The sequence below is a fragment of the Bicyclus anynana genome, chromosome 22 (assembly GCF_947172395.1).
Source record: "Bicyclus anynana chromosome 22, ilBicAnyn1.1, whole genome shotgun sequence".
NCBI classification, from domain to species: Eukaryota; Metazoa; Arthropoda; class Insecta; order Lepidoptera; family Nymphalidae; genus Bicyclus; species Bicyclus anynana.
The window spans coordinates 3,703,015-3,730,456 of NC_069104.1; the positions used below are offsets into that span (position 1 = coordinate 3,703,015).

At 35.1% G+C, this 27,442-nt stretch overlaps 1 protein-coding gene across 3 annotated transcripts in view; it reads right to left on the bottom strand.

Moving 5' to 3' along the window:
* Nucleotides 1–351: 351 nt before the first annotated feature.
* The window catches only part of LOC112046576 (protein trachealess), a 262,436-nt gene continuing 235,345 nt past the window's right edge, over nucleotides 352–27,442 (bottom strand). For 2 of the 3 annotated variants that reach the window (XM_052888411.1, XM_024083273.2), the window contains 6 exons: nucleotides 25,810–25,978; nucleotides 14,995–15,119; nucleotides 10,709–10,902; nucleotides 9,997–10,106; nucleotides 2,770–2,917; nucleotides 352–2,504 (listed from right to left, as the gene is read on the bottom strand). In XM_052888411.1, the coding sequence (XP_052744371.1) occupies nucleotides 1,319–2,504; nucleotides 2,770–2,917; nucleotides 9,997–10,106; nucleotides 10,709–10,902; nucleotides 14,995–15,119; nucleotides 25,810–25,978 (1,932 nt within the window). In that variant the 3' untranslated portion in view covers nucleotides 352–1,318. The remainder of the gene's footprint in view (nucleotides 2,505–2,769; nucleotides 2,918–9,996; nucleotides 10,107–10,708; nucleotides 10,903–14,994; nucleotides 15,120–25,809; nucleotides 25,979–27,442) is intronic. The other variant, XM_052888412.1, reaches the window with a different exon arrangement.

The following is a 27,442-nucleotide window of genomic DNA, read 5'->3' on the forward strand; positions in this document are numbered from 1 at the left end:
ATAACACGAATCCCTTTCGCACTGGTGTTTTTTCGATGAAGGTTTGTGAAAGTATCCGCAGAAGACGCTACAAAAACGTTTATTGACCGCTGTCAGCTTCTGCAAACGCAGTGTTTAGCACTGCAATTTAGCGAATTTGATCTGCGTATACTTCCATCACATTCATACACGACTACGTTATCGTAAAGGGCTTCAAGAGCTGATTTTTCAGTCATCACTCAACGCGACGAATAATTTTGACAGATTTCGCTCACAAAACCTGTCAAAATATATAAACTTCTCGGTTAGAGAGCGTTTGACGATTAAAATCCTGTTCCGTGAACAAAATACCTACTGTTTTGGCTCAAGTGCCGCCATTTTGAATATATACAGGAAGAAAATTTTTTTAGTGCGGATATTTTTATATTTTGTACATAAACAAAATTTAATGATCACGTATTTTTTCTTTTTTTTTTTAACTCAAAAATAACAAAATTATCGTTAGCTAAAGTTATTTACTTTTGAACAGAATTTTAGGGTCACCCTATTGTGCGTTTATTTTATTTTCGTTTGATACCTAGAGGACGTCACCAGATCACTTTTAAGCTGAATATATCTTGTTTAGTAATAATATGTACATTATTTTGTTATTTTAGAGACATAAATTAAAAAAAAATTACATTAAATGTATCGAACTGTTTGTAGATTTATATTCTATTAATGATACAGAACCACGAAAAAAAATATCCGCACTAAAGACCGAATCACCCTGTATATAACATCATTTTGTAAAAAAGAACGATGTATTGATTATAAATATCAGTAGAGCTTTGTGATTTCTGCAACGTACCGCTATAAATACAAATACTGTTTTATGGCTTGTGTTTTTTGCCTAAGTACCGCCATTTTGAATTATTTAAGTAGGTACATCCTAGCTTTGGGTTAGGAAATGTTGCGTTTTCAATATATCATTAGATAAGTTTGTTACAACATTTGATTTCTAAGTCATTTTTGTACGCCATATTCTGTTTATTATTTGGCACAGTAAAACCCATACCAAAAATTAAATGAAATACGAGTATGACTATCTTGTTGGCCCATCTTGAGTATTCGATTTAAAAGTTTCAGGCTTGTCTTGTCTTACTCTATTCTCCATAATAATCAACACAAAATCTACCCAAACATAAAGATTTTTTAAGAATATATTTCAATGATAACAAAACTTGAAAAAATCATTATCAACAAATGAAAAACTAACGTTCAAATAAAACAATTGAAGTCCTACAAGGAAAATTCCTTTAGAGATTTCCAAACCATTTCATCACTACCGCAAATATGGCTATGAGCTGGCCGAATACCAATTTGTATTCGGCGGCGCTGACTTGTCTGTCGGTTGGTGCGAGTGAGACGCATGAGCGGAATGCGCTTGTGGGTGATAGAGATGAAAAGATGCAGGCGGATGGAAGAACTGTGACTGATCTATAGATGACGCGTAGTCAAGAGCACCAGGCACCGCTGAGTACGCTTGAGGTTTCAATGGGAACGAAGATTCTAAATAGGAGTGCCTTATTGCTTCTGAATAATGACTGTTATCGTATGGCAAAGGGTATTGCTGTTTATCCCTGGGCGATACTGATCCAGGAGGGGTCATTGCAGGATGATAGTCTGCATACGGTCCGTAGGGTAAGGAACTAATATCTGTGCCTTTGTGGCCTAATTGTTCCCCGTAACCAGACCCTTCGCTGCCGGGAGGCGTGGGTAGAGGTCCAGATTGACCATCACTTGAGTAATAGCCTCCTGTTCTCCCATCCCCTAATCTAATAACGCTTTCTCGACTCGCGTACAGTTGCCTTAACAATGCTGAAGCGGGCGTGGAAGAATGACTCACAGGGATTTGGCGATTCAAATGATTCAAGTGATGGTTTTGCGTGCCGATCCATTGAATAGTAGATTTCTGTTGTTGTTGTTTTAATAACGCATCCGTAGAAAAATCTGTAGGCCGATGAGATATCTCCTTCCCGTCTAACGATGGCAAATGTTTGGACATAGCGTTTTCTAAATCCCTAACTGATGTCGCATCAGATGTTTCTGGAATTGCTAGATTAGTTTTAGTCATGTCCCGTTCTGTGGATATAGTGGCAGCGGGATTTGAGGAACTCTTTCGTCTCTCTTCCTCTCTTTCTGGATCTTCCTCGCAGTCTGTGGTATGTTTCCGTTTCTTCATCCTTCTGGCTGGCATAGGGGAGGTTTTTTCTTGGGTTGCATTTAGTGATATAGGCTGCGAGTCACTTAGTCTTGTTAAATGAGGCACTTCGGAGGTAGGAGGTGCGGTAGAGGCTGAGTCTGTATTTGCAGGTGCCTCAGTTCTTTCAGCAGTGTGTCTTGCAGGAGGTGGAGGTGCTCCAGGCGTATCGGCGTCCGGTGGGCCATTTTCTGGATCCCCTGTGGTTTCCTCTCTCTTCACTCCCTGTAAACTTTCTTCTAATTGGCAACAGTCCATCACCGTGTTTGGGTATTCTCGGCCACTGAAACAAGAATGTTCATTTTATTATTAAGACATCACGAATGTTTTGTTTTTTAATATCTTATGCCGTATCTTTTAAATATTCCCATTCCCCTTTAACTAGTCGGAAATTGCTGTTTTAGAAGAGGATACGACAAAAGTCCAGTGGACGGCGATCGCAAACATATTACCTATTTTACTTTAGTTTTGAATTTTTTTCGCTTTGTTTAAGCAAGTAAATGGTAATTGTTATAAAATTTAGCAAAGTATGCTATAGCAAATTTTACCTGATAACATAATTGACGCAAATAATGTTTTGCTCCTCTGCATTCTTAGTGGAACAGATGACGGTTGCACAAGTCTGCATCCAGGTATAGCCGCCAAGTTTGTTCATCAGCCTGTAGTAATGTGTCAGCACTTGACCCTTGTTTATCACTGCAAAGAGACACGAAATTTGCTTTAGAAACATGTAGTTAAATCTACCTCACGTATCGTTTTACGTTTAAGGAAATTCAAAAATTGAAATACCAACTTAATTTAATTTGTTTTTGTAAAATGAGTTAAAATATAATTAATAGCTTGATAAATGGCTTAAAGATATCGCATTATCAAAACCAGAAATCAAATTCTTTATGGCTCATGCATATAAGTACGTAACCAAAAAACCTTATCTACTAAAGGCACGAACGGAAAGTAATTTAAAAGAAGTAATAACGATAAACGATGTTGATAATTTAAACCTCTTTTCAGATTATCAAGTTGTACCTAACCTCTCAAGACCTTCATTTAACAAGAATCTCATGTCCAACATTTATAGTTCAACATGATACCATTAAAAAGAATAAATGTCGAATCCAGAACCTCTTTTTTCGATTCAAGTAATTCAAATTTCAGTTCCAGCAAGAGATTATAAAATACAAAAAACCACAAATCAGGAGATCACCAAAATTGAAGATTATTTTGATGATATAGATATAGTATTATTAGACTTGTTTTATGTATGTATATGATATAAATAGTAGTAACATAAGCAAAACAAAAGAACAACAAAGGCACAAACTTAAAGGTTCTGACCATAATAAACAATTCAAAGAAATAATAGCGATCAATCGTGTAATTCAACCGCCATAATCATATTTATTATAACTGAATCAGGACATGGATATTCATAATCACGACCTTGAATTAGTGACTTAAATCGCATCGATGACGATATAATATTCAAATTGTGCAAAACAATGACTACATCGCGTAAGCGATCAGACATTGTCCACATGTAAGACCACTTCGAATAAAAGCATACTTAATTACTTGTTTATTTTAGTAACAATTAGAACTAAACTTGCACCCAAAGGTGAGTGCCAGATCCTGACCCAGTCCTAACTCAGAATTTTGCGGAAAATGTAAATGGCAAGAGTCCAGAGCTGCGAAGTCTGATCGAAATGTAAAAATAAACTGTCATATCACTGTCAAACTGTCAAAACACGTAATAATAATATAGAATACACCTCGGAATAATTTGAAAATAATAAAATCAAGCTTGTTTTAACTCTTCAATTCCCAGTGTCACCTGGAGGTGACAGACGTTTAATATTTTTTTTCTACCAGAAGGAGATATTATTTTTCAAATTTACTATTATTGTTTCGAAGCCAATATGTAACATTATCAATTATTTTTTTTTGATAACACTAGTAATATGTCATGTGTCAAATTCATTCAGTTGTTTAGCGCGAAATTGAAAGAGTCTGAGTTTGTGTGATCTCTTGCGATATATAGTGAAATATAAATGCCTAGACCGTAAGTATTGTTTTTTTACTTATTACATGTAATAAAGGAATAAATAAGCTGTAGTACAAATGTTTCTTATTCTAAAAATAACTTATAACGTTATTGTTACAACGTCGGAAGTATGCAGTGTCACCTGTAGGTGACACTGGGCATTGCAATAACAAATTGTCCTGACTTTATTCTAAGAAAAAACTTGTTACATTTTGGCCTTATCGCTATGTGGTGATGTTTTTTTTATAACTTTATTACGTATTACAGGTTGACCTAGGATTAGAGTTGCAGACAGAGGAGAACTCAGGCGATATTATTTTATTTTCTCCTTATGATGGTGTTGTTACAAGTGAAGATAGAGGGAAGAAACGTAGCTAATATTATACATCTCCCCAGTCACATCGCTTCGCTCTCATGTTGTAATACAAAATATACTTTACTATTATTCCGAGTAGTTACGAGAGCAGAATGTTGGGGTACGGGTACTGGTCACGAAAATTGTTTGGACTTCTGCAATTCATAAAACTTGAGAACGAGAGAAAGAGCTAGGCTCTTCCTTACGTCAAGCTTCTAAAGAACATATTGTAGCCAAGTAGCATGACAACAGCATGACTTAGTTTGCTTTTAGCTTAGATGCAGCTTGTCAAAATAATGTCTGAACTGAGACAAGAGATGGTCAAAAAACAACTAGCCTTACTGCGTTTTTCGGTGAAATGTTGCTACTTGCAAAAATGTGACAAGCCTTCGATCGGCAATTTGTGAATCTATCTCTGCAGATGATGCTGAAAGTCCCTACTGAGGTTAGGAGCGCTGGAAGAGCTGACGATCACTCGCAAATCGACACTCAACAAAGATGCGTATGTACAAACCACCACACTATAAAATGTATCCCAATGCAATATCGGTTTTCATATAGTGTTGGTACAGCTTTCACAGTAATTGAGTGTCCTATTTGTTTACATAAATACACATTATTATAGAATCTGTCGTTTCATTCCTAAGAATAAGAAAAATGCTGTTTCCTATAAGTATAGTCTCAAGTATACTTATAGGAAAAAACAATGCCTCAATGCCCAGTGTCACCTGTGGGTGACACGCCCATAAAAAAAAATGGGGGTGGTTCATTTACATTTTATTAATTTTTTTTTAATAACTAAGTGTTTGTAAGCTATGTTATCCAAAGAAAAACGAAAAATCTATATTAGCCTTGACATGGGAATTGAAGAGTTAATGTGAAAAGTTATATCTATCTATTTCATATTAAACTGCACATACTTACTTAACCTTAAAATCAAACTTCAACTTAGATTTATTTTTATATCCCTAGTTATAAAGTGTTAAAAGGTAATATTTGTTTATTATTACACAAAATCCAATAACATGATATATGATAAATTGTTGCAAATATTTTTTTTATTGGGTTAACCTCTTATATATTGTCTGGCATTGTCCTTTTATTAATTTCTTTGCCATTTTTTTGCATCACTGTTTCTTTCGCTTAACCTTAAGAAGTTGTTGACTGTGCAGTTTCTTTATCGACATTTCTTGAGAGAGCCAAGGATCAAGTTTTAAGAATGTGTAATGTTATTATAAATATTCTTTTATTTACTTGAATTTTCCCATGCCAGAGTCTTTATATTGCATGTGGCTATTCATATAGTAGGCATTCTATAGTAGGTGCCTTCGCGTCATATTCCATATTCCATACATACAAAACACAAAGTGTTCGACATGTGTATTGAGTACGTGAATCATTAAGACAATCCCGCTTTTTGGTTTTGTTATTTTATTGTTTATTGTTGTCATTATTAATTTACAATGCGTATGGCATCGGGCCAAAAGTTAGGCGTCATTTGTTCGTAGTATCTCATTGTTGTGGTAAATTGTATTGATTGCATAAGTATTTGAGGTTATGCCTTTTTACAACTTCACTCAGGTAGCTAATGACGTACATTGAAAGTACTTAAGTTACTTACGACAAATGTTCTTTTTGGGGAAACTTATGCCTACACTAGGTAAAGAAACTCAAAAAGCTGTTCCTTAACAGTTAGGTACCATGATTAAAGGTTATATTAGGTGTAACGCCGCGCCGTGTAAAATATTTAACTCCTACTTTCATACAATTTCACAATCTAGCAAGATCACTCTTTAAAGGATTAAATATATGCGAAATAGATGGCAATCAATCAGAAAATCAACTATAGGCTTTCTAGCAAAATGTAACTGAAATGTGGAAAGAATTTCTTAAAAGAAGTGTACCTTCTGGACGGCATATGTTCTTTTGATTCGAATGTTATAATCAAGACATTATGCGTGATAGCCCAGTGGATATGACCTCTGCCTCCGATTCCGGAGGGTGTGGGTTCGAATCCGGTCCGGGGCATGCACCTCCAACTTTTCAGTTGTGTGCATTTTAAGAAATTAAATATCACGAGTCTCAATCGGTGAAGGAAAACATACCAGAGAATTTATCTTAATTCTCTGCGAGTGTGAAGTCTGCCAATCCGCATTGGGCCAGCGTGGGGGACTATTGGCCTAACCCCTCTCATTCTGAGAGGAGACTCGAGCTCAGCAGTGAGCCGAACATGGGTTGATGACGACGAATCAAGACTAGGTACTTATTAGGAAACTATGAATAAACTCTAGAATGCGGAAAGATAAAAAAATAGTTTTAAAATATTTCGACTAACCGGTAAATCTATGTTAGAATACAAGAAGATCTACTAGACTGTCTAGTCCAGTCAAAGAAGTTAGCCGTAAATTTTCCTTCCACCTTGAAGTTGTCTTGACATGAATTTCTATTCGCACACATTGAATACAAAGTGTGGTTACGCCATCCGATGGATTTCACTCTTATTGGGTCATGGATGGAAACGACGAAAACAATCGTTTATGTCAATCGATAAGGATAATCGATTTAACTCATATGACTAATGTGGAAAGCAAACAGTCATGTGCAATAGGAAATCATTGCGTAAATAAAGCTTATGAGTTGTAGAGATCCTAAACTTGTGCAATTTTTAGGTTATTTGTAGGTATATCAAATCAATACCTCCTCCGTATCTTTACGTTTTTCACTGGACACTCCTCTCTAACTCCTATTGTCATAAATACTTTTAAAATCCGCTTACTTGGAGGGAAAAAGGAATATCAGGTTTAAAAAGAAGAATACTATTACTCATTAAAAATACTCTACTCTCTAAAAGTAGGTATACCCTCAAATATTGGTACTTCAACTAGAACTATTACAGTTAGTAAAGTAATAATAACGATAACCTCTTGTACATTTTGAAGGTAATTTTTAAAAAGTACATTAAGTAAGTAACTAAATACTTTCAATGTAGTCATTAGCAATAGCTACCTAAGTAAAGATGTAAAAAGGCATAACCTCAAATATGCAATCAATATAATTTAATATAGCAAATTATTATAGTCTCTTTACATATAAAGCTATAGCGAATTATGATTAGGTACTGTTTTATTCTATTAGTGTGTATGGAAACTTTTTTCTCTAAATTTAGCATCTGCCTTGTGCCGACATAGCAGCGGAAAAGATAGAACCAAATAAAGCCATCTCAGTCACTCCGTGTGCGTGATATCATTATTTTTCCACGCATCCGTCTGAATACAATTTAGGCCTAGCGCCATACTGTTTGTGATTTGAATAATAATTTTGTAGCATCATTTCGTTTCCTTTTTCCCTTGCTTAGACGTGGGAAATGTCGGCCCGTAATGCCTTTGAAGCCATCCTTCTTCGTAGAGACATAAAATAAAATAGACATTGTCTTTTATTCGATTCTGAGGACACTTAGTCATCCACGTTAGTTTTATGATTCGAAAAATTCCCCAATTCAAGATGCGTATTCCATTTAAGCACTTGAATTTATAGTTTTGCCTTGCCAAAACAAATCGTTCATGCTATCGTACCAAGTAATCTAGAGATTAGACGTTAGTAGCTACCTGACTACTTAAGTAAACTGGAATATAATTAAATCCTAATTATTGGAAAATCTTTGCAAAAAAATGTTAAATGTGTGATGATGTTTAGATGATAATGTAGGTATGTGATAATAAATTTATAATTTTCACATACCTACATTATCATCTAAACATCATCACAATTTAACTGTAGCCATTTAGACACCAATATTTACTAAAATATCGTCATTGCTCCTAATAAATTGCTTATTATTAAATACATTTTCTTCAAACAATAATGTTTTTGTATTGCGCAATTAAAATCCATTGTTGTTTTTATGTAAATGATTGTTTGTCTCATTTATTGCATTTAAGGAATTGCATTAATATTCGCTTTCCAAATTCTTAATTAGTTCCAACTAAGAAATCGATGAGCAACTTTGGAAACTCCAAGTACAAAAATCAAACGAAAAATGGCAGAATTTCAACGAAAATGTTCATAGTTACGAGTACACCTACACGAAAAGATATTTCTCTCTATGAAGGCAAAGCGGTAAATACCTAATGAAATTCAGAAACAGGGAATTCTTAAGTTCAAAAACTTGAGAACAATATTCAGAAGACAGTTGAGTTTCCTATACACGCTGCGTTAACATATAAAACGAAGGCTTGCGTAACTGACAAAACCAAGATGGCCGACGATTAAGGCGAATCACGCCCCATCGACGTCATTTAGTGACTTTTTCACTACAACCGTTGATAGGTTTACGAGACTGTTAATTTGAATTTAAAATGCATAATATACAGATGCCGGTCAAATGTGGACAATTCTGCTGTAGAATAACAATTGCTGGAATTACCATAAAACACCGGGTGTTGGGTAGAAAGCGGGTGATTTGGTTACAACTGTACGCACAAATGTATATATACCCGATTGTGATATCACAGTGTATGTTAAATGACTTATATTAGGTAATAAAATTAGGGTTATTATACGGCTAGAATTTCCGCCAATGGACGGTGTTTGAATTGTAATTCGATGTGGGTAAATACGTAGGTAATATTTTGATGAGCAGAATGTGTAAAATGTCCTTCATTGTAGTTCGATACAATATAGGAGTAAATAAGTATTTGAGTAAATCAAAGTCTGAACTAAATGTAGGAGAGAGGAGAATTATACAGGCTTTTCTAATAAGAACGTATTGGACAAGCGGAAAAAGGGTTTTCCAGATATTTTTTAAGTTGCTATGTTATGGAATAGCCTTCGTTTTCTACTCAGACAAGTTTAAATATGGTAAATATTGTCGAGAGAAATAACAAAGTATTATGGTCAATGGATCCATGTGTACAGTTCGATAATAGTGAAAATAGCAGGATAGAAACAAAAACGTACCTAATAACGACAATCCTGTATAAAAAAACAAATTAGAGTATAGCCGAAATTGAGGAAAATCGACGTCTTTTGGAAAACAATGACACCTACGTCTACTGTATGAAGATCAATCATCATCATCATGTCAGCCGATGGACGCCCACTGCACGACATATTCCTTTTGTAGGAACTTCCAAACATCACAATACTGAGCCGCCTGCTTCCAGCGACTCGCTTGATGTCGTCAGTCCACGTAGTGGGGGTCGACCAACACTGCGCTTTGTGGTGCGAAGAATGTATGGTGCTCTAATAATTCACTATGAGACGATTGATATTTTCCTCTACAATATATTCATGACAAGATGCTGGCTGATTCATGTTATAGCTTTACATTTCCAAAAATTTGTTACTTGAGGATTAATAAGCACGTATTCAGGTACTTACGATCTACGTGACATTTTCTAAGCTTGTTCGCGTCTTCTCCATGGCAAAGAGCGTAAATATTTTTCCCTGTAAGCTCCTCGGCGGTGTATCCCAGTAGCTCTGATACCCTGCTGGGAAATATGCAAAAATCCTTAATAAATCTATAATTTAAGTTATTATCATAGGTTATTTTACTGAGATATAATATACCAAATAATAAATGTTAAATTCTGTTTATTTAGTGGAAGCATGCAAAGAGGGTGGCTATAAATAAACAAATTGTTTGAATGTTAGCAACCAGTTGGTCATTCCCTACTACGAAATAATACAGAGGAATAAGACTGAACAGGTCAGAAGGTAGAGTCGGAACCGAAGAATTTAGTATTTCTATTTTTATTTAATAGCAGGTATTGAAAAATATTATGTTTAAGCTACAGAATTAACAGGTACCACATTAGAAGTGGTAAAGCTCTTTTAACAGAGTTTGTCCGATGAAGTATTGCTGCCAAATAGCATTGCTGTGTCAAATCTAAAGAAAGTTGTGGATATAACTACGTGCATATGAGACTTAACACCTATGATTGACGGATGCTGGGCACTTAAAGTGGGTAAGCCTATGTCACTCCTCAAGAGTTTGGCTATCAGATACACTCTGGTAGTTCCAGAGATTAGCGTGTTTAAACAAACACTTCGGCTTTAAAAAATAAGTATAGATATCATGTAATTGTAATACCTGGGCTCGCAATGCGCTATTCGGAAGTCGAAGTTGATCCTGGTGACGAACATGTCCGACTCTAGCCTGATCTCGTGCACTGATGGCGGTGGTAGAGCTATCGCCAGTGCCACCATCCCCAGCAGAGCGGGCGGTGTCTTGCGACTGTGTGAGAAGGAATACTGCGGCCGTAGACGGCATAACATTAGCACCACCTGGAAACAATAGAAAAGACATTGAAAATAAAGATAATACAATTATAGAGACAGAAGATGTATTTATTTTATTTATTTATTTATTTATTTATTTACCTAATCAATACCCGGGAAGACATTACAGTTGCCCAATTCGTCTTCCCAGGCTATACATACATTAGAATAATACAAACAAAATTACAAACTATAACAAAAATAACATAATAGAGAAAAAAAAAAGAAAGAAAACATTAATAATTTAAATACAAAAAACATTAATCAATAACAATAATATACTTAACAATTTAACAAAACATGAAAAATTAAATGCCCGAAAAAACATCAACTTACTCCATTAATAATAATTTAATGGTTTTTACAAGCATGTGCGGTGGAGAGTGAAAAACGTCCAATTCTAAATTGTTACCAGTTAGATCATTGAGCAGGCGCAGCGCAAGCGCTAACGGTGCGTGCTGAGTCACTTTTGTCCTGCCATGCGATATAACAAATAAATGGCGACGTCGCGCACTAGCGTATTTGTCCGGGACATGCAAACCTACTGTTTCTAGTATGGCAGAATTACTCACTTTGCCCTGAACTAAAATTATTACATATTTTAACAAAGCTACCTTACGCCTTAACTCCAATTTGTCATACCCGGTCATACCAAGGAGAAACAGACTTGGATATATGGTGGGGTACCCAACTGAATAGCCATATTGCTTCCTGTAGAGCCATCTAATAAATTTTTTCTGGATCTTTTCCACCATATCTACGTACTTATGCTCAAATGGATTCCATATGATGGAATTACACTCCAGTTTACTCCTCACATATGCGTTATACAAAAGCTTTATAACCTCATTAGATTTGAAATGTTGTGACTGGCGGAGCACAAACCCTAGAGTCCTATAGGCTTTGGTACTTATTTCTTGTATATGGCTACGAAATGTCAAATTTTCTGACATAGTCGTTCCCAAATCCCTAATTGTCGTTACACGCAAAAGATTTGTGTCGCCTAGTTTGTAAGTAACTACAATCGGTTCAACCTTTCGACTGAATGTAGGTAGGTAGGTACTTAATGTTTAGAACGGTGATCCTGAAACAAAAATCTCTATAGATGATTACAATCGATTCCTATCAAGTTAATTTTCCTTGAGCAGATTCATCTTAATGAGATGCTCAACTTTTTTATTTACGAAAATTCTTGATTCTGGTAGCTGTAACTGGGTTACCAGGTAATGAAAATTTCTGAACGGAACGAGATAATGTACTACGTAATTTGTAGGACATTGTGGCTGTTAATGTGTTTAGCTAACTGGTTAGTATCATCTTTTGGTAAACTCCCCTCCTCCCAACTTGTATCAATAACGAGGTTATTAAAATTCGTTACTAACCAGCTTATATATCTTATTATAGATATATTTTATTATTAGGTAATCTATATAGTAAAGTGACCTAGGAAAATATATTGTAGAGCATTACAATATATTTTTTTTCCTTAATCTAAATGCTATGACCGACATTCAGGTTGCTAATTTCATAATCTGAACTTTTTATTAAATGATAAATTGAAATTCCACTGACGTTAAAACAGAATCCTTAATTAAAGTATTGCAAAAGGTTTGCAAACCTAGAAACCAATAAATATTTAAATAAAGTTATCCTAACTATTTAAATAACATTAATTTAGCCCCAAACAGTCTCGTCTTTGACATAAAACAAGTTAATAGGCACCGTAGCGTTGTTAAAACTTTGTCTTGAGCTCCTACGAGACTTGAATCACAAGAGCGACAAACTTCCAAAGAAGATTCAGAATCTAGCCGTAACGGATAAAGTCACGTATACAAATTCCCAGGTAACTTTCCAAAATCAAGAAGGATGAACTAATTTGAAATTTTCGCAATAAACGCCTCGCCTGTGGCACAAAAGCCATATAGAGGGTTAGGAACGATTTTCTCTAATTGCTCTGTCGATATTTGCTAATTGTATGAGCAATTTAGATGGAGATAAATACGAATTATGGGCTTAACTTTAGAATTTCTAATCGCTAGATTTATTATGCTGTTTTGTGAAACAATATTTTTTTATGTAGAAATACACTTAAATAAATTATAAAAAATATGAAATTAATTGAAAATAAATAGATGTAAAAATACATTACTACTTAAATGTAACATTTTTTAAACGTTGTCTTCTTGAATTTTAGGAATTTATTAGGAATGAAGGTACATACTCGTAAATTGTGTTGAATATCGTCAACGAATTCTAACAGATAAACAGCTGACATAGCGACGACGTTTAAAAGGATAATAAACTTCCCAAGTTGATAAATAAAAGAATCATAACCACCGGAAACAATCTATTACGAACAATTTTACTCACCTAGTACGTTATTCGCAAGTCGCTGGAGATATAATCACATTTTATGTTCTAACACTGAGTTAAGGCAAAAATTATGGGCCCACAATTCGCCCTGAGGCACCCCACGCTCCGCTATAATTCTAACAATAATATTTGTGATCTAAGAAAGGATAAAGCCCGCGTGAATTTATTTGGTAGTAATAAAATGGTAATTCGTGTATTTATGAGAACAGTATAACCATTTAAATTATATTTATTAACTTATCAACAAAACCTTGACTCGTTTAACATTTTCAAATGCATTGTTAGATACAACATACTTATTACTTCGAATAATGTTTTACGTGGTTTTACTAAATCACCTTACAATAGATTTATTTTTTCTTCGTTAAACATTCTATATATCCACAATTCGTGATCTACCTACATTCAAGGAGTAACAAAATTTTAGTCGCTAATTCGATTTCACTTTAACAAAAAGAACTTCTTAATTAATTTTTAATTAAGAATAAAGGTAAAAAGTTTCAATGCTAATTTGAAACTTTAATTTTCATTCTGAACTTAATATTGGTATAGAGGTTAATAACGGTTATACACTTTCTAATGATTTTTTAGTACATTTACAACCGTAATGTTCAGTTTTGATTAACAACTACCCCCGTATACAAATTACCTGTACTTTTTCTCTATTAATCTGAATTTTCTTAACATTTCTGCCATCGACTTCAAAGTACCTTAGTACTCTTAGCATAAGATTAGGATGCTCGTATTGGACCACACTTTGCATTATATGAAATAATCATTTTGCGTTAATGCAAATGACATAGATTACCTCATTTTAAAGAATTACTTCATTACAGCTTCTACAATTTACCTTTTTACAATTTTCATTAATATGTCTACAATTTATTTATGTAAATTGATTATACCAGATCTGTATGATACCAGATGGTATTTCTGTAGCTTAGGGCACTGTGACTGATTATTTATCTTTTAAAATCTGACGCAAAGGTCTATCGACTATTACAAATGTATTTGATGCACAATTAATATTACCTTAATAATATTATTTTTACTATACCAGTTCATCTTTTAAAATCAGTCTTGCTAATTTAATGTATATTTACAAGATCTCAATTAAAATACACAAAAGTTGTATATTCTGATACCCACCCGCCAATTACCACCCTCTCCGTAACTGGATGTATCACCGTCCTTGCTTCTTCCCACCTAGATCGAAAATGAAAATACAGCGTACATAGATAAAATTTATGTCCACAAATTTTCAAATTCCATATTAAATTTCACACGATTGTCATAACAGTAAAAGTTGCTTTAACTATTTAATTTATTCTGAGTGTGTAGGTGTAGGTAGTGTTATAGAAAGTGATCTCGTAAACTTTTTCGTTGTAATCTTTATTAGGCACAACTTTTCTTTAGTAAAATAGACTGAAACATTGTATTGTTTAGAATTAGAAATTAAAAAAATTAGAATTAGATCAATGAATTTTACTAATTTTACCTAATTAAATTGGTAACTTTTGTATAGTTTCGGAATTGGAACACGATTCGAAATACAATCCTTAGATTTTTGATCAACATATTACGTATACGTATATTATCATCAAATTTGAAACTTCCCTTTCTATGAGCAGAAAATGTGCTATCCCATTTTCTTACTTATGATGTGAACATTAGGTACGTGATACCAAAACTTCAGTAAAGACTAAATTTTAGAGACTTCCTTACCCTATAACCTGATGACTTGAAATGGCAGCCCCTCTTCGTGAGGGTGCTCTTCATCCTGATGCAGAAGGCCCGGTCCATCCCTCGGAATAATGCGCCGCTCGCTGCTAACGTCATTTGTGCTGATACTGAGGACAAAGAAACGGTGAATTGAGTATTCTGCCCTAGTATCTAATGGAAGCTTTGGAGTAACAAATAAATTAAACAATGAATTTAACTTTCTCGATATAGCGATTTTTTTTTAACCGACTTCCAAAAAGGAGGAGGTTCTACGTTCGGCTGTATGTATGTTTTTTTTTATGTATGTCCAGCGATAATTTCGTCATTTATGGACCGATTTTTATTCTTTACAAGTTAGCCCTTGACTACAATCTCACCTGTGGCTAGTGGGAATTTGCAATGTTTTCATACGCGAATTTATATGGAATTGAAACAGTTGTACAGTAGTGCCACTAGATGGTGCTGTTTCAGTTCCTTAGAAATTCGCGATTACGTTTAAGCGATCATCACAGTATCAAACTGCCACTAGGCCCTCTGATGGTAAGTGATGATGCAATCTAAGATGGAAGCGAGCTAATTTGTTTGGAGTTTGATGAAATTCCACACCCTTTTTGGCTTCTACAGAACATCGTACTGGAACGCTAAATCGCTTGGCAGTAGGTACGTCCAAGCTAATATTATGATAATGTAATCGTGTCATGATAACATTATTATTTTTATGTCACGAGTCGCGAAGCTGAAGTGGCAATAGGCAGGCCACATAGTTCGAAGAGCCAATGGACATTGGGGGTCTCAATCTGCTGTAATGGCGACCCCGCACCGGAAAGCGCAGTGTTGGTCGACCCCCTACCAGGTGGACCGAAGACATCAAGCGGGTTGCAGGGAGCCGCTGGATGCTGGCGGCTCGAGACCGTTTTGTTTGGAAGTCCATAGACTGACAACGATGAGATGATAATCATATCATCTTCTATTTAATAGCTAACTGAAAATTCTTGAATTTTTTTATAACTTCCTTATGAAACTTCGGTTACAACTGAATTAAATACAGCTTTTAGTGTTTGAAGGCAAGTGACTTGACGTATTTTGCAAATCATGATTCACCCAGTGAGTAAGGTATACCTACTGTAATGGTTTTTTTGCTATTACCGTCTAAATTAGGCAGAGACTTGTACCTATCGGAAAAGAATAGATGTCTATAAATATTCCTAATTCTTTTACTTGTTAATACTAAAAACACGGCATGGTTTCGAAGTATAACATAGTAGGCAACAATCTATTTTTAATTTCTTTTTTTTTAAAGCTAGTATGAGTAAAACATGGCCAGTTAGTATGACGAGGCTGAAATAGAACCTTTTCTATCGAAAAAGGTTCAGTTGATAGTTTCAGTGATAATGTAATATCTAAAACTAATCAAGATGACCCAGTAATTTTTCGGCTCATTTCAAATTTTGCCTAATAAACTTTTACTGCTTAGTAGAACGTGAATTTACTTAAATGCTTTTTTTCAGCTTAAGTTTTTTTAGTTTATTTTTTCAAATATAACCCTTTTTTATATCACACGTAAACGTTTAATAGCCATAACACACAAAGGTGAGTATAAATTTTCTTTTACTTAGTACCACAACTAGGTAGGTAAGTACCTACACTTACCGTCAGCTGACTGTTATGAAGAAATGAAGTATCAAAATATGTCTCTTAACACGTCCTTTGACATACCACGCGACGTCGCGTGAAAAGGCCTTTACGCTGTAGCCGGTAACGCGATATCGCGTGGTGGTCCCTGACAATTTTGTACGAGCTATAGAACATCGGCCATTTATGTAATTCCTAGATTTTGTCTTGGCAATGAATGTGTTAATATATCCTGATAACTGCAGGTATGATTATTTTACCTACAGGATCATAATTATTTTATAAAACATCAACAAACAAAAATAAAATTATAATTAGTGGTGAAACTTTTGGAACCACTGGTCAAAAATCACCTCGTTTACACTACGCCAGTAGCCACTTGCATGGCTATCAGGCCACAAAATGGCTTTATCCACGCACGTCACCTGTCCATCACTCCTGTACATCATTAGGCACGGCATTCGGATCACAATCGCAGACTGTCACCTCAAACCCTTGATTGATTAATTCTTTCCTTTTTTAATTTACATTAGAAGTTTAAAATTGATTCCTTTATTCGCAAAAACTGGGACGATTGAGAAGTTGTGTTATTTCTTGGGTGTACCCAATCTATATAATACTAGCGAATGCCCCGCGGTCTCACCCGCGTTACAGTAAGATTACGGGAATAAAATATAGCCTATGACACTCACAAATAATGTGGCTTTTTAATGGTAATATAATTTTTAAAATCGGTTTAGTAGATTTAGAGATTACCCATACAATACTACAAACATTATACCTACTATAAAATATTAGTATTATTAGTAAAGATTAAAAATAATTTACTGATTTGACAGATAATCTGTTTATTTATTTTAGTAGGCACATATATAGAAAGAAAGAAGGTAACTAATAGGTATATATACCTAATGAAGTTTGGCTTTAACAGTAAGACATTAGTGGCTATCATTGACAGTCAAACAATAAAATGAACGTAAGTTAAAGTAAGAAAAATCTGCAAGCGAACCGCTTCATAATCGATTGATTTAGAAGCTATGAAGTTACATACAGATACGTCAAACTTTTAATACTTAATAATAAACTTTTAAAAAGAATAATTCAAGGACCTCGACTCTGATCAACGTTTAGCTGCAACTACTGAAACTTGAAACTGAAGGCGGAAAAGAATTTAATCGTGTTAGTTACTAGCATCACCAATTTCATCGTGCACCACATTTTTGAAAAAAAAAATCAACTCATGCCAGTTTTCACAAAATTTTTCATACAATAATCAAATAAATAAACAAAGAACGCTACAGGGCAGGAGGTAGCTTCATTTTTATAACTCGCTAAGAAATTAAAAAACGAGGAAATGTAAGAAAAGGATTATAGATAGAAGTATGTTATTTGAAGTTATTTTAATCAAATAAAAACTCTCGAACGGACTTCATTTAAATTAGATACTATTTATAAAAAGACGCGATAATTTGTCGTGAAGCGCGAACATAAATTAATTATAAAAAAATACGACAGTTAAATTAGATGGGCAACATGGGCACTTTTTAACTTTTTTTAACTGTGATCTAAAAGCAGTTAGGTGGTATTGTCGTTTGTCAAAGCCTTTTGGTAGTGAGTGACGGCTAATGTTAAGGCGTATGCAGACTTATGGATAGAATCAAAAAAAGATTTTTTTTTAAATAGGCTTAGATTAGAGACACTTTTAAAGGTTTGTCTATTTGTTGACTATTTGTCTTCCACCACCACACATCTATTCCTCCTATCTAACTATGTTCTTAATTTAAAAACAAAACTTTATCTATGTTTCTAAACATATGTTACGTTATCAATCCATATACGGCTCACTGCTGAGCTCGGCCAATAGTCCACCACGCTGGCCCAATGCGGATTGGCAGACTTCACACACGCAGAGAATTAATAAATTCTCTTTTATGCAGGTTTCCTCACGATGTTTTCCTTCACCGTTTGAGACACGTGATATTTAATTTCTTAAAATGCACACAACTGAAAAGTTGGAGGTGCATGCCCCGTACCGGATTCAAACCCACACCCTCCGAAATCGGAGGCAGGTTTCTAAACATGACCAAGTAGTATTATCCCATACTACTACTACTATGTACTACGTATACATAGTAATTCAATGTATTATCCATACAATAATTAGCAATTACAGCTAAACTAAACCTAGAGTTTTTAGTTTGTAGTCAACGCTTTATTAACCTGCCAAAAAATTAACTTTTGTGTAGTTTTAATTAAAAATAAAGATGTTTCCTTTTTCTATTAACATAATAACTTATTAGTAATTGACTGGTCACGTGTATTCGAGGCCTAATACTTGTAACGAGAATTGCGTTACAAATCCGAGAAATGCGATTGACAGATACTAGTGAAATTCGCGGTACTTTCGATTCGTAAAAAGGTGAACCAAATTTTTTTCATTTGTCACATTATAATAAAATAAACCATTTCTATAGAAACAAACACAAAATGACTATCACAGATGCGTAAAAGAGTGATTATAGTTTTTGTGGCTAAGTGTACAATGAACGCAGGCCTAATTTTTCGTAGATGGTAAATTATTCCGTGTGCATCGAACCGTATAATAGCATTTAGTGAAATTATAATATTTTTTACCTACCTTCACTTTTAATTAAGCTACGGATATTTTTTGTACGTCAGAGAAAACTTAAAACTTACTCGTAAGTAGTAGAAGCATTGGGATTAGAATTTAGGATACAGGCTTATCGTTTAAAGAAAAAAGAATGTTTAATAAACAGTAGTAGCCATAGGTAGGTAAGTATTAATATATGTAATAATAATAACAATAATATCAGCAAAATAACACATTTTTTTTTTTTTTTTTATTCTTTACAAGTTAGCCCTTGACTACAATCTCACCTGATGGTAAGTGATGATGCAGTCTAAGATGGAAGCGGGCTAACTTGTTAGGAGGAGGATGAAAATCCACACCCCTTTCGGTTTCTACACGGCATCGTACCGGAACGCTAAATCGCTTGGCGGTACGTCTTTGCCGGTAGGGTGGTAACTAGCCACGGCCGAAGCCTCCCACCAGCCAGACCTGGACAAATTAAGAAAATCTCAATCTGCCCAGCCGGGCATCGAACCCAGGACCTCCGTTTTGTAAATCCACCGCGCATACCACTGCGCCACGGAGGCCGACATATATTTTAGTTTAAACACTCTCCACTACCACTTTGAATCTAGGTCACTCATGACAGTCGATAACAGAGAGTCGTTTTGAAAATTCAAGATAGTTGAGACAAAAAAACGAAAACGTATAGATTCTCCAAATTTTTTTATAAGATATACAGGGTGCTGGGAAGTATTTCTCATAACTCTAGGGTTATGAATAAAATTAATTAAAAATGTCTAAGCAATTATATGTGTTCTAAAATTAATATTTTCGGGGTAAATAACATTTTCTTTTTAAATAGGTAATAGATCATAAAATGTGTCTCTACGCATTCTTAAGACTACGAGCCAAGTTTTACGTATTTTAAAATGATGGCATGTGTTACATGGATAGTCGGAATTATTCGAATTACTTTGAATAAAAAGGTAAAAACTTTTTATTTTTAGTTGAAAAACATAAGTTATGCAGTTCGGCTCCTATAAGTAGACTCACCTTGAAATTATGGGAAAAATACTCCTGAGCATCCTGTATATAAGTAATAAAAAAAATCTTATCTTTCTTCAATAGAAACATAAATAGTTGCTTATTTATTTAAATTTCATGTTGCATTTGGGCGACACTATGCATTTCAAATCCAATAACCATTCGATTCTTTCCCATAACGATATAAATATAATATTAATCAACAACATAAAGGTGAGCGCAGACTCCCCATTGACCGTTTCATAAGGTGGCAACACACCGTGACGATTCCGTAATCTAATTTCAATTTGGTGCACAATTTATTACCATTATAGCTTGAGCATTGAACGGACTTTGGGATCAGTAAAGTTTACAGATCCAAAAAGGCGCTTTGTGATCCAAGAGCTAGTGGAAAAATGCGACAAGTTAGTAAGTAGGTAATCGGCACTATGGATTTAAAGAGTTTATTCTATTTCCTTTTCTTAAAGTCAATTGATTTGTTATATTTACTGAGATTTTTGGGATAACAATGAAATAAAACATTCAAAAACGGTTTTAAATTTTAAGAAAATGATAACTCTAAAAATGGAGGACTTTACATACAAACTTTCAACCACCATTTCACCCCCTTCCGATTTTATTTTCGCTATAAAAAGTATCCTATAACCTGCTTCGTATTATGGTCTCAAACCGTGCTAAGTTTCGTTTGACTCTATGCAGTAGTTTCTGCGTGATGCCCGGTCAACAAAAAATACAAACAGACAGACAGACAAGAAATCGAAAAAAAATATTTTTGGCGTCAGTATCGATTGTTTAACGTCCTCCAATATTTTTTTTTAAATATCTCCAATGTACAGAATTTAACCTGATACAGTTTTATTATAAGTATAGATTAACTAAAATAATAAGTATACATTAGTTAACATTGACCTTATTTACCTACCCGAATGTATCATAAAAATCAATATATTCAAACGTATTCATCATCACCATTCCATCAGCAATTAAATCTTTTAAACCAGAACTCACCAATGCTCCAATAACAACTCCCCTGTGCTCTGACAAAATAGCACAACAACCAACAATTTTCCAAATCTCTCTCAAAAATTAAGCGCCATCTCTCCACCTATTGGCCTTCAAAAAGAGGGAACTTTAATTGAATTCTGTACAGTTTTTTCTCAATTTGACAGAGAGGTCGCTCGTGTTTTTGTATCGAGTCGTTTTAGCTGGAAAATGCGTCTAAGTAGATTGGCTAACGGTGTTACCGCTCTATTTTATAAATTACTGCTCTTTTATTAACTTTTTCGATGCTAAATTCTAATTTAGGAGCACCTTTAATAGCTTTGGAGACTGTCGTGGCCGATTGACGTTTACTGCTACATAAGTCACTTGCAGACGTTTATACAGTCATCTATGACAAAGGACTCTTGTTTCATTTGGTACAGTAGATATGAATGACTAGGTTTATGGTACATACATATCAAAGTTGAGTTTTTTATGGTTCATCAGTGGATTTTTGTCTGACAAAATTTATTAAGTTAAGTATGTGTTTTCTTTGTTTTATTACAATTTTTTATAATTAGGTATATCTACAGTTAGGTATAACATCACACTTCAAACTTATATTATAAAGGCGAAAGTTTGTGTGCAAGTGTAAGTTTGTTCCTCCTATACACCGCAGCGTATTTAGCGTTCCGGTACGATGTCGTGTAGAAACCGAAAGGGGTGTGGATTGTCATCCTAATCCTAACAAGTTAGCCCGCTTCCATCTTAGATTGCGTCATCACTTACCATCAGGTGAGATTGTAGTCAAGGGCAAACTTGTACAGAATAAAAAAAAAGCTACTGAACCGATTTGGCTGGAATCTGTAATGGAAATAGATTTTGCTCTGGATTAACAAAATATATTTTCAATAACACATAGTCTACTTTTGATAGGAAAAATCCATGGTTCCCGCGGGATTTGTGACAAAGTGTTTATGCGGACGAGGTCGCGGGCGCACGCTAGTTTAAAAATAAATTTCATTCAAGTGATAAGTAGTCTAACTATAGTGTTTTTCAGATAGCATTAGTACGGTGACAGTTCGTTTCACTATTGATAGTTTGTCGCGATTCACGATAATAATACGTATTATGAACGTCATTAGGCAACTGTCACCGTACCCATGCTATCTGAAAAACACTTTAAAAGTTGACGTCTAGAGTGATATGAATATTTTGTTTTTATTTCGTTTGTTTTTGGAGATACCAGCGGTGACCGAGTCCATGCAAGTCCGGGTTACCTTTAAAAATCTATGCATATTTAAGTATTTGAGAAACTGGAGTTTGTATGACTGTTCCATCCTTCGCCACTGGTATATACCATTATAACCTACATACTCGTAGACGAACGAAACTAATGTATTTTAGCTACAAAGGTCATCGTGTCACCTGCTATTTTATAATTTTAAGTTACAGGAATAAATTCATATACCACTATTACCTACCTCGATTATGTGGTATACCAAAATCGATATAATATTGCTCGTATAATACGCAAATAGCCATGAACTGTGCACTATTGCATGATGTTGTGGTCCGAATCACTGAATCTACTACAAACACTATTTAGTATTGGTCGAGTCACTTAAAAAGAGCACGCAGAAATTTACTGCAAAATGCGAGGGAATCATAGAGTGGCGACAACGAAAATAATTTCGTAAGATTCATAGAGCTACTCTTATTCATGATATTATATGGATGGTTAAACCTTTACTTAGTACATAAGTGATCAATTCGTGTAACCTTTATAACGTTGATGAGTTCAGAGTAGTGTGTAAATGTACAGGCATAATTTTGTTTCAAAAAAAAAATCAAAATCATGTAGTTTTTAACGTGAAACATCTATAGCCGCACGTAAAACTGATTTCTGGCGTGGCGACGTGCCGCCACGCTATATGATGGTATAAATATACAGTCTATATGCAGTAGAGTGTACGGTGTGGCGACGCGTCGCCACGCGTATTTGAAATAAATTCGTAAATTTTTGCATTTAATGAAAATAAATGTTTATTCAACAAATTGTCATCGTAATTTGGAAAAAAAATCGTAATACTTTATTTTATCATTATGACATAATTAGTTCTTATCACAATTTGTTCTTTTCAGCATATTACCTACTTTTACAAAATAATGTCGATGTTTCACATCTGCCAGGAGTGTTTTTATATTTTCAAAATACTCATTGAGAGTATTTTAATAACATATATAATATCTAGTCGTAAATAGATTTCTTAACAAAAGCATGATAACAGTGTGGCAAATATACCATAAATATACTCAATCTATCGCAATACATTTTCATATATTTATGATACCTATAACCTTGCACTTTATTTTCCATATTTGTTTTTCTTAGTCATCATAATCAGCTTAACTACCATCGCTCATTTTACATGACGCGACGTATACCTAGTCGTACGTGCCATCGACAGCGATGCGTAGCCCATTGTTGAATGAAATCTAAACTACTATTAGGTATCCATTAGGTATTGTGCTAAATTCCTGACCCCAGATAATTCACGGATTCCTAGCATCCTGTTGCATACAAGTAAGTACTTGTAGATTCTATAAATTACTTAATGTAGGTAATGTACCTATAACTTGTATACGTTGGAGACATTTTATTAGTAAAAATATAAAATTAGCAGTAATTTACTAGATAAAGAAAATTAGAAGTAATTTACTGAAAGAATTGAAAGCCTTGCTAATAAGGCAAAGCTTTCAATTCCTTTAGGGTTTAGCAAATAATAAATTTACTAAAATCCGATCTAACCCGTCAACGGTGACTTCAATTTGACTTACATCTTTAGTGACGTCGGTCCTAAGCACCGGGTTGACGCCAAAACACCAGATTCTGCGCCCACTTCGAAGTTGGACGGTGATTTGACGAAGAAATGTGGCAGTTACTCAAATTCACAACGAGAATCAGTAGTAAAAGTTATTCGAATTTTTTAAATCGGTCTCACAGACAAATGTTTCGTTTGCGGGTTAAAATTACGTACCTACGTAAGTATACTAATTAGGTACTAGACCAGAATAATCTACTTATAGAGATCTTATTTTTGAATTGATCAAAATGTTAGAAAACACGGCTATCTTAAGAAAAAGTTAAGCCGTTTTTATTGTTTGATATAAATCCGCGGTTAAGCTTTAGCCACAATTTTTTGTTACCGAACAAATCACAATAGTCTCATATTTTTTACTTCTTTTAAGGTTTTAAGCTTTTTGACGGCCTCCGTGGCGCAGTGGTATGCGCTTTGGATATACAAGACGGAGGTCCTGGGTTCGATCCCCGGCTGGGCAGATTGAGATTTTCTTAATTTGTCCAGGTCTGGCTGGTGGGAGGCTTCGGCCGTGGCTAGTTACCACCCTACCGGCAAAGACGTACCGCCAAGCGATTTAGCGTTCCGGTACGATGCCGTGTAGAAACCGAAAGGGGTGTGGATTTTCATCCTCCTCCTAACAAGTTAGCCCGCTTCCATCTTAGACTGCATCATCACTTACCATCAGGTGAGATTGTAGTCAAGGGCTAACTTGTAAAGAATAAAAAAAAAAAAAAAGGTAGGTTTACGAAGTAGTTATTATTTTCAATATTATTGACGATGTGCGCGCCATCGTCAATAATATTGAAAATAATAACTACTTCGTACCTATTACCGGGTTAACATTGACGTCATGGTACGACTTTAGGCCAAAGGCTTCCTTTGTCCCTTGAATTTTCCATTTTGAAAATTGTACATTCATCTAGCATTTCCCTCTCTATGCCTTTACCACAAGTTTTTGTGCTTTGTATAAATTATAAATTTATACAAAGCACAAAATATTTTGAATTATAAAGGCGATTTCTGAAAACTAAAAGCCAGAAGCCGTGAGCCGTGATAGCCTAGTTTAAATGACCTCTGCCTTCGATTCGAAGTGGGTAAATCTGAAAGTGCATTTTAAGAAAGTAAATATTACGTGTATCAATAAGTTTTCTTAATTCACTACATGTGTGAAGTTGGTCAATCCGTTGGGCAAGCGTGGTGGACTATTAGGCTAACCCCTGTAATTCTGAGAGGAGATTCGTGCTCAACAATGAGCCAAAGGGGATAGATGATGATGATGGTGACAAGCCAGAAAAACCGCCATGACAGACGAATATTGTTTAGGAGGAATTCACGCATGAAGGTAATCACGACCCTCATGCATTAGAGACCCACTGAAGAAATATTATAATGTAGGTAAGCTACACACCGTTATATAGCCTTAATAGCACAGTGTATATGACCTCTGCCTCCAATTCCGGAGGGTGTGGGTTCGAATCCGGTCCCTCACTTCCAACTTTTTAGTTGTGTGCATTTTAAGAGATTAAATATCACGTGTCTCGAACGGTGAAGGAAAAACATCGTGAGGAAACCTTCTATAATTTTCTTAATTCTCTGCGTGTGTGAAGTCTACCAATCCGCATTGGGCTAAAACCTCTCATTCTTAGAGGAGACTCGAGGCCCGCAGTGAGCCGAATATAAGTTGATAATGATAAAGCTACATACCGTCAGGATTATTCGTCCCATGCTGACTGCCTTCCTCGCTGCCTGACGCCGGACTGTTGAGTCCGGTGCCCCCGGACCTGCCTGCTAAGGACAGGCCCAGTTGTTCCGCTATCTCCGCGTGGTCCGCCTGGTGGACATAGTCGAATATACTACTGCCTGTCATTTCTACCTGTGGACAAAGAAATGCTATTAGTTTTCTTCTTTAATCACCACCAGGCCATTGTTTAAAGCGCACAAGGTCTTGTAGGACAGAAAGGCCCTCTCTACGCTGCTCTAATCAGCTGTTTTAAAAAAAATCACACAAAAGACACGAGTCAGACTCTCTCCTCCCTTTTTAGATTTAGATCTTAGTTCCATCACGCTGCTCCAATCCAAGTTGGTGGGCTTTTGATATTGTTTAACTATGTATGCAAATATTACTAATAATGATCGGGATCCATCCAGGGACCCTGAATTAACGTGCAAGAGTTAACATAACCTAACTTAACAATATGAAAAAAAGAAAACTTAATATTCAATATTAAACCTAGGACCTGATAACTTCACATAAGCTACTTGCAGGACAAACGAGCAGCAGACAAGTTACGGCCTCCGTGGCGCAGTGGTATGCGCGATGGATTTACAAGACGGAGGTCCTGGGTTCGATCCCCGGCTGGGCAGATTGAGATTTTCTTAATTTGTCCAGGTCTGGCTGGTGGGAGACTTCGGCCGTGGCTAGTTACCACCCTACCGGCAAAGACGTACCGCCAAGCGATTTAGCGTTCCGGTACGATGCCGTGTAGAAACCGGAAGGTGTGTGGATTTTCATTCTCCTCCTAACAAGTTAGCCCGCTTCCATCTTAGACTGCATCATCATTTACCATCAGGTGAGATTGTAGTCAAGGGCGAACTTGTAAAGAATAAAAAAAAAAGTTAAATTTCTTTATATACTGAATGTTCCACTTTCCAAATTGTTGATTCCGCAGCTACAACTAGTCCTTATATCAGTAACTTCCTAACATATGTAAATATATATTATATTCACAACTAAACTCCTGTTAGCACATATCAACCACACTACCAGTCTGCTAACAATAAAAATGTGCCCTATGCAAATATATTAAAGTTTAAATTACCAAATCACACCGACGGTAGTCAAATGAAGACAACTCACGTACGGTCATCGTTATGAATGAACCAGTCGTTATCATACATCGCATAGCAGGTGGCATTAAAAACGACAATGAAGCAAGCAAACTAGAACCTTTACAAACAACGTCTGATGCTGGAAAGCCGACTGTTAAAGTGAAATTAAATGAGCATGATTTTTTTGTTGATAAGATTGTTCGTAACATCAGAAATGGGAATATTAAAAAATGCGTTAACAAGTTTATGCAAGTATAATTCTGATATTATTATCAAAGATGAATCTTACTCATAAACTTAAGGTTGGAGATGTGGTAAGATTGAAACATTAAATTACTTTTAGGGTAAGAAATCTTGTAATCTCGGCATAAGAGGAAATATAATGCACTCTAACGAAATTATACTGAAATACAAACTGCTGAAATTTTACAATAGCATATTACCTGCCTACATAGCTAGCAAAAAGCAGCAACAATGATAGTATTCTAAAGATATTAAATGTAACTGT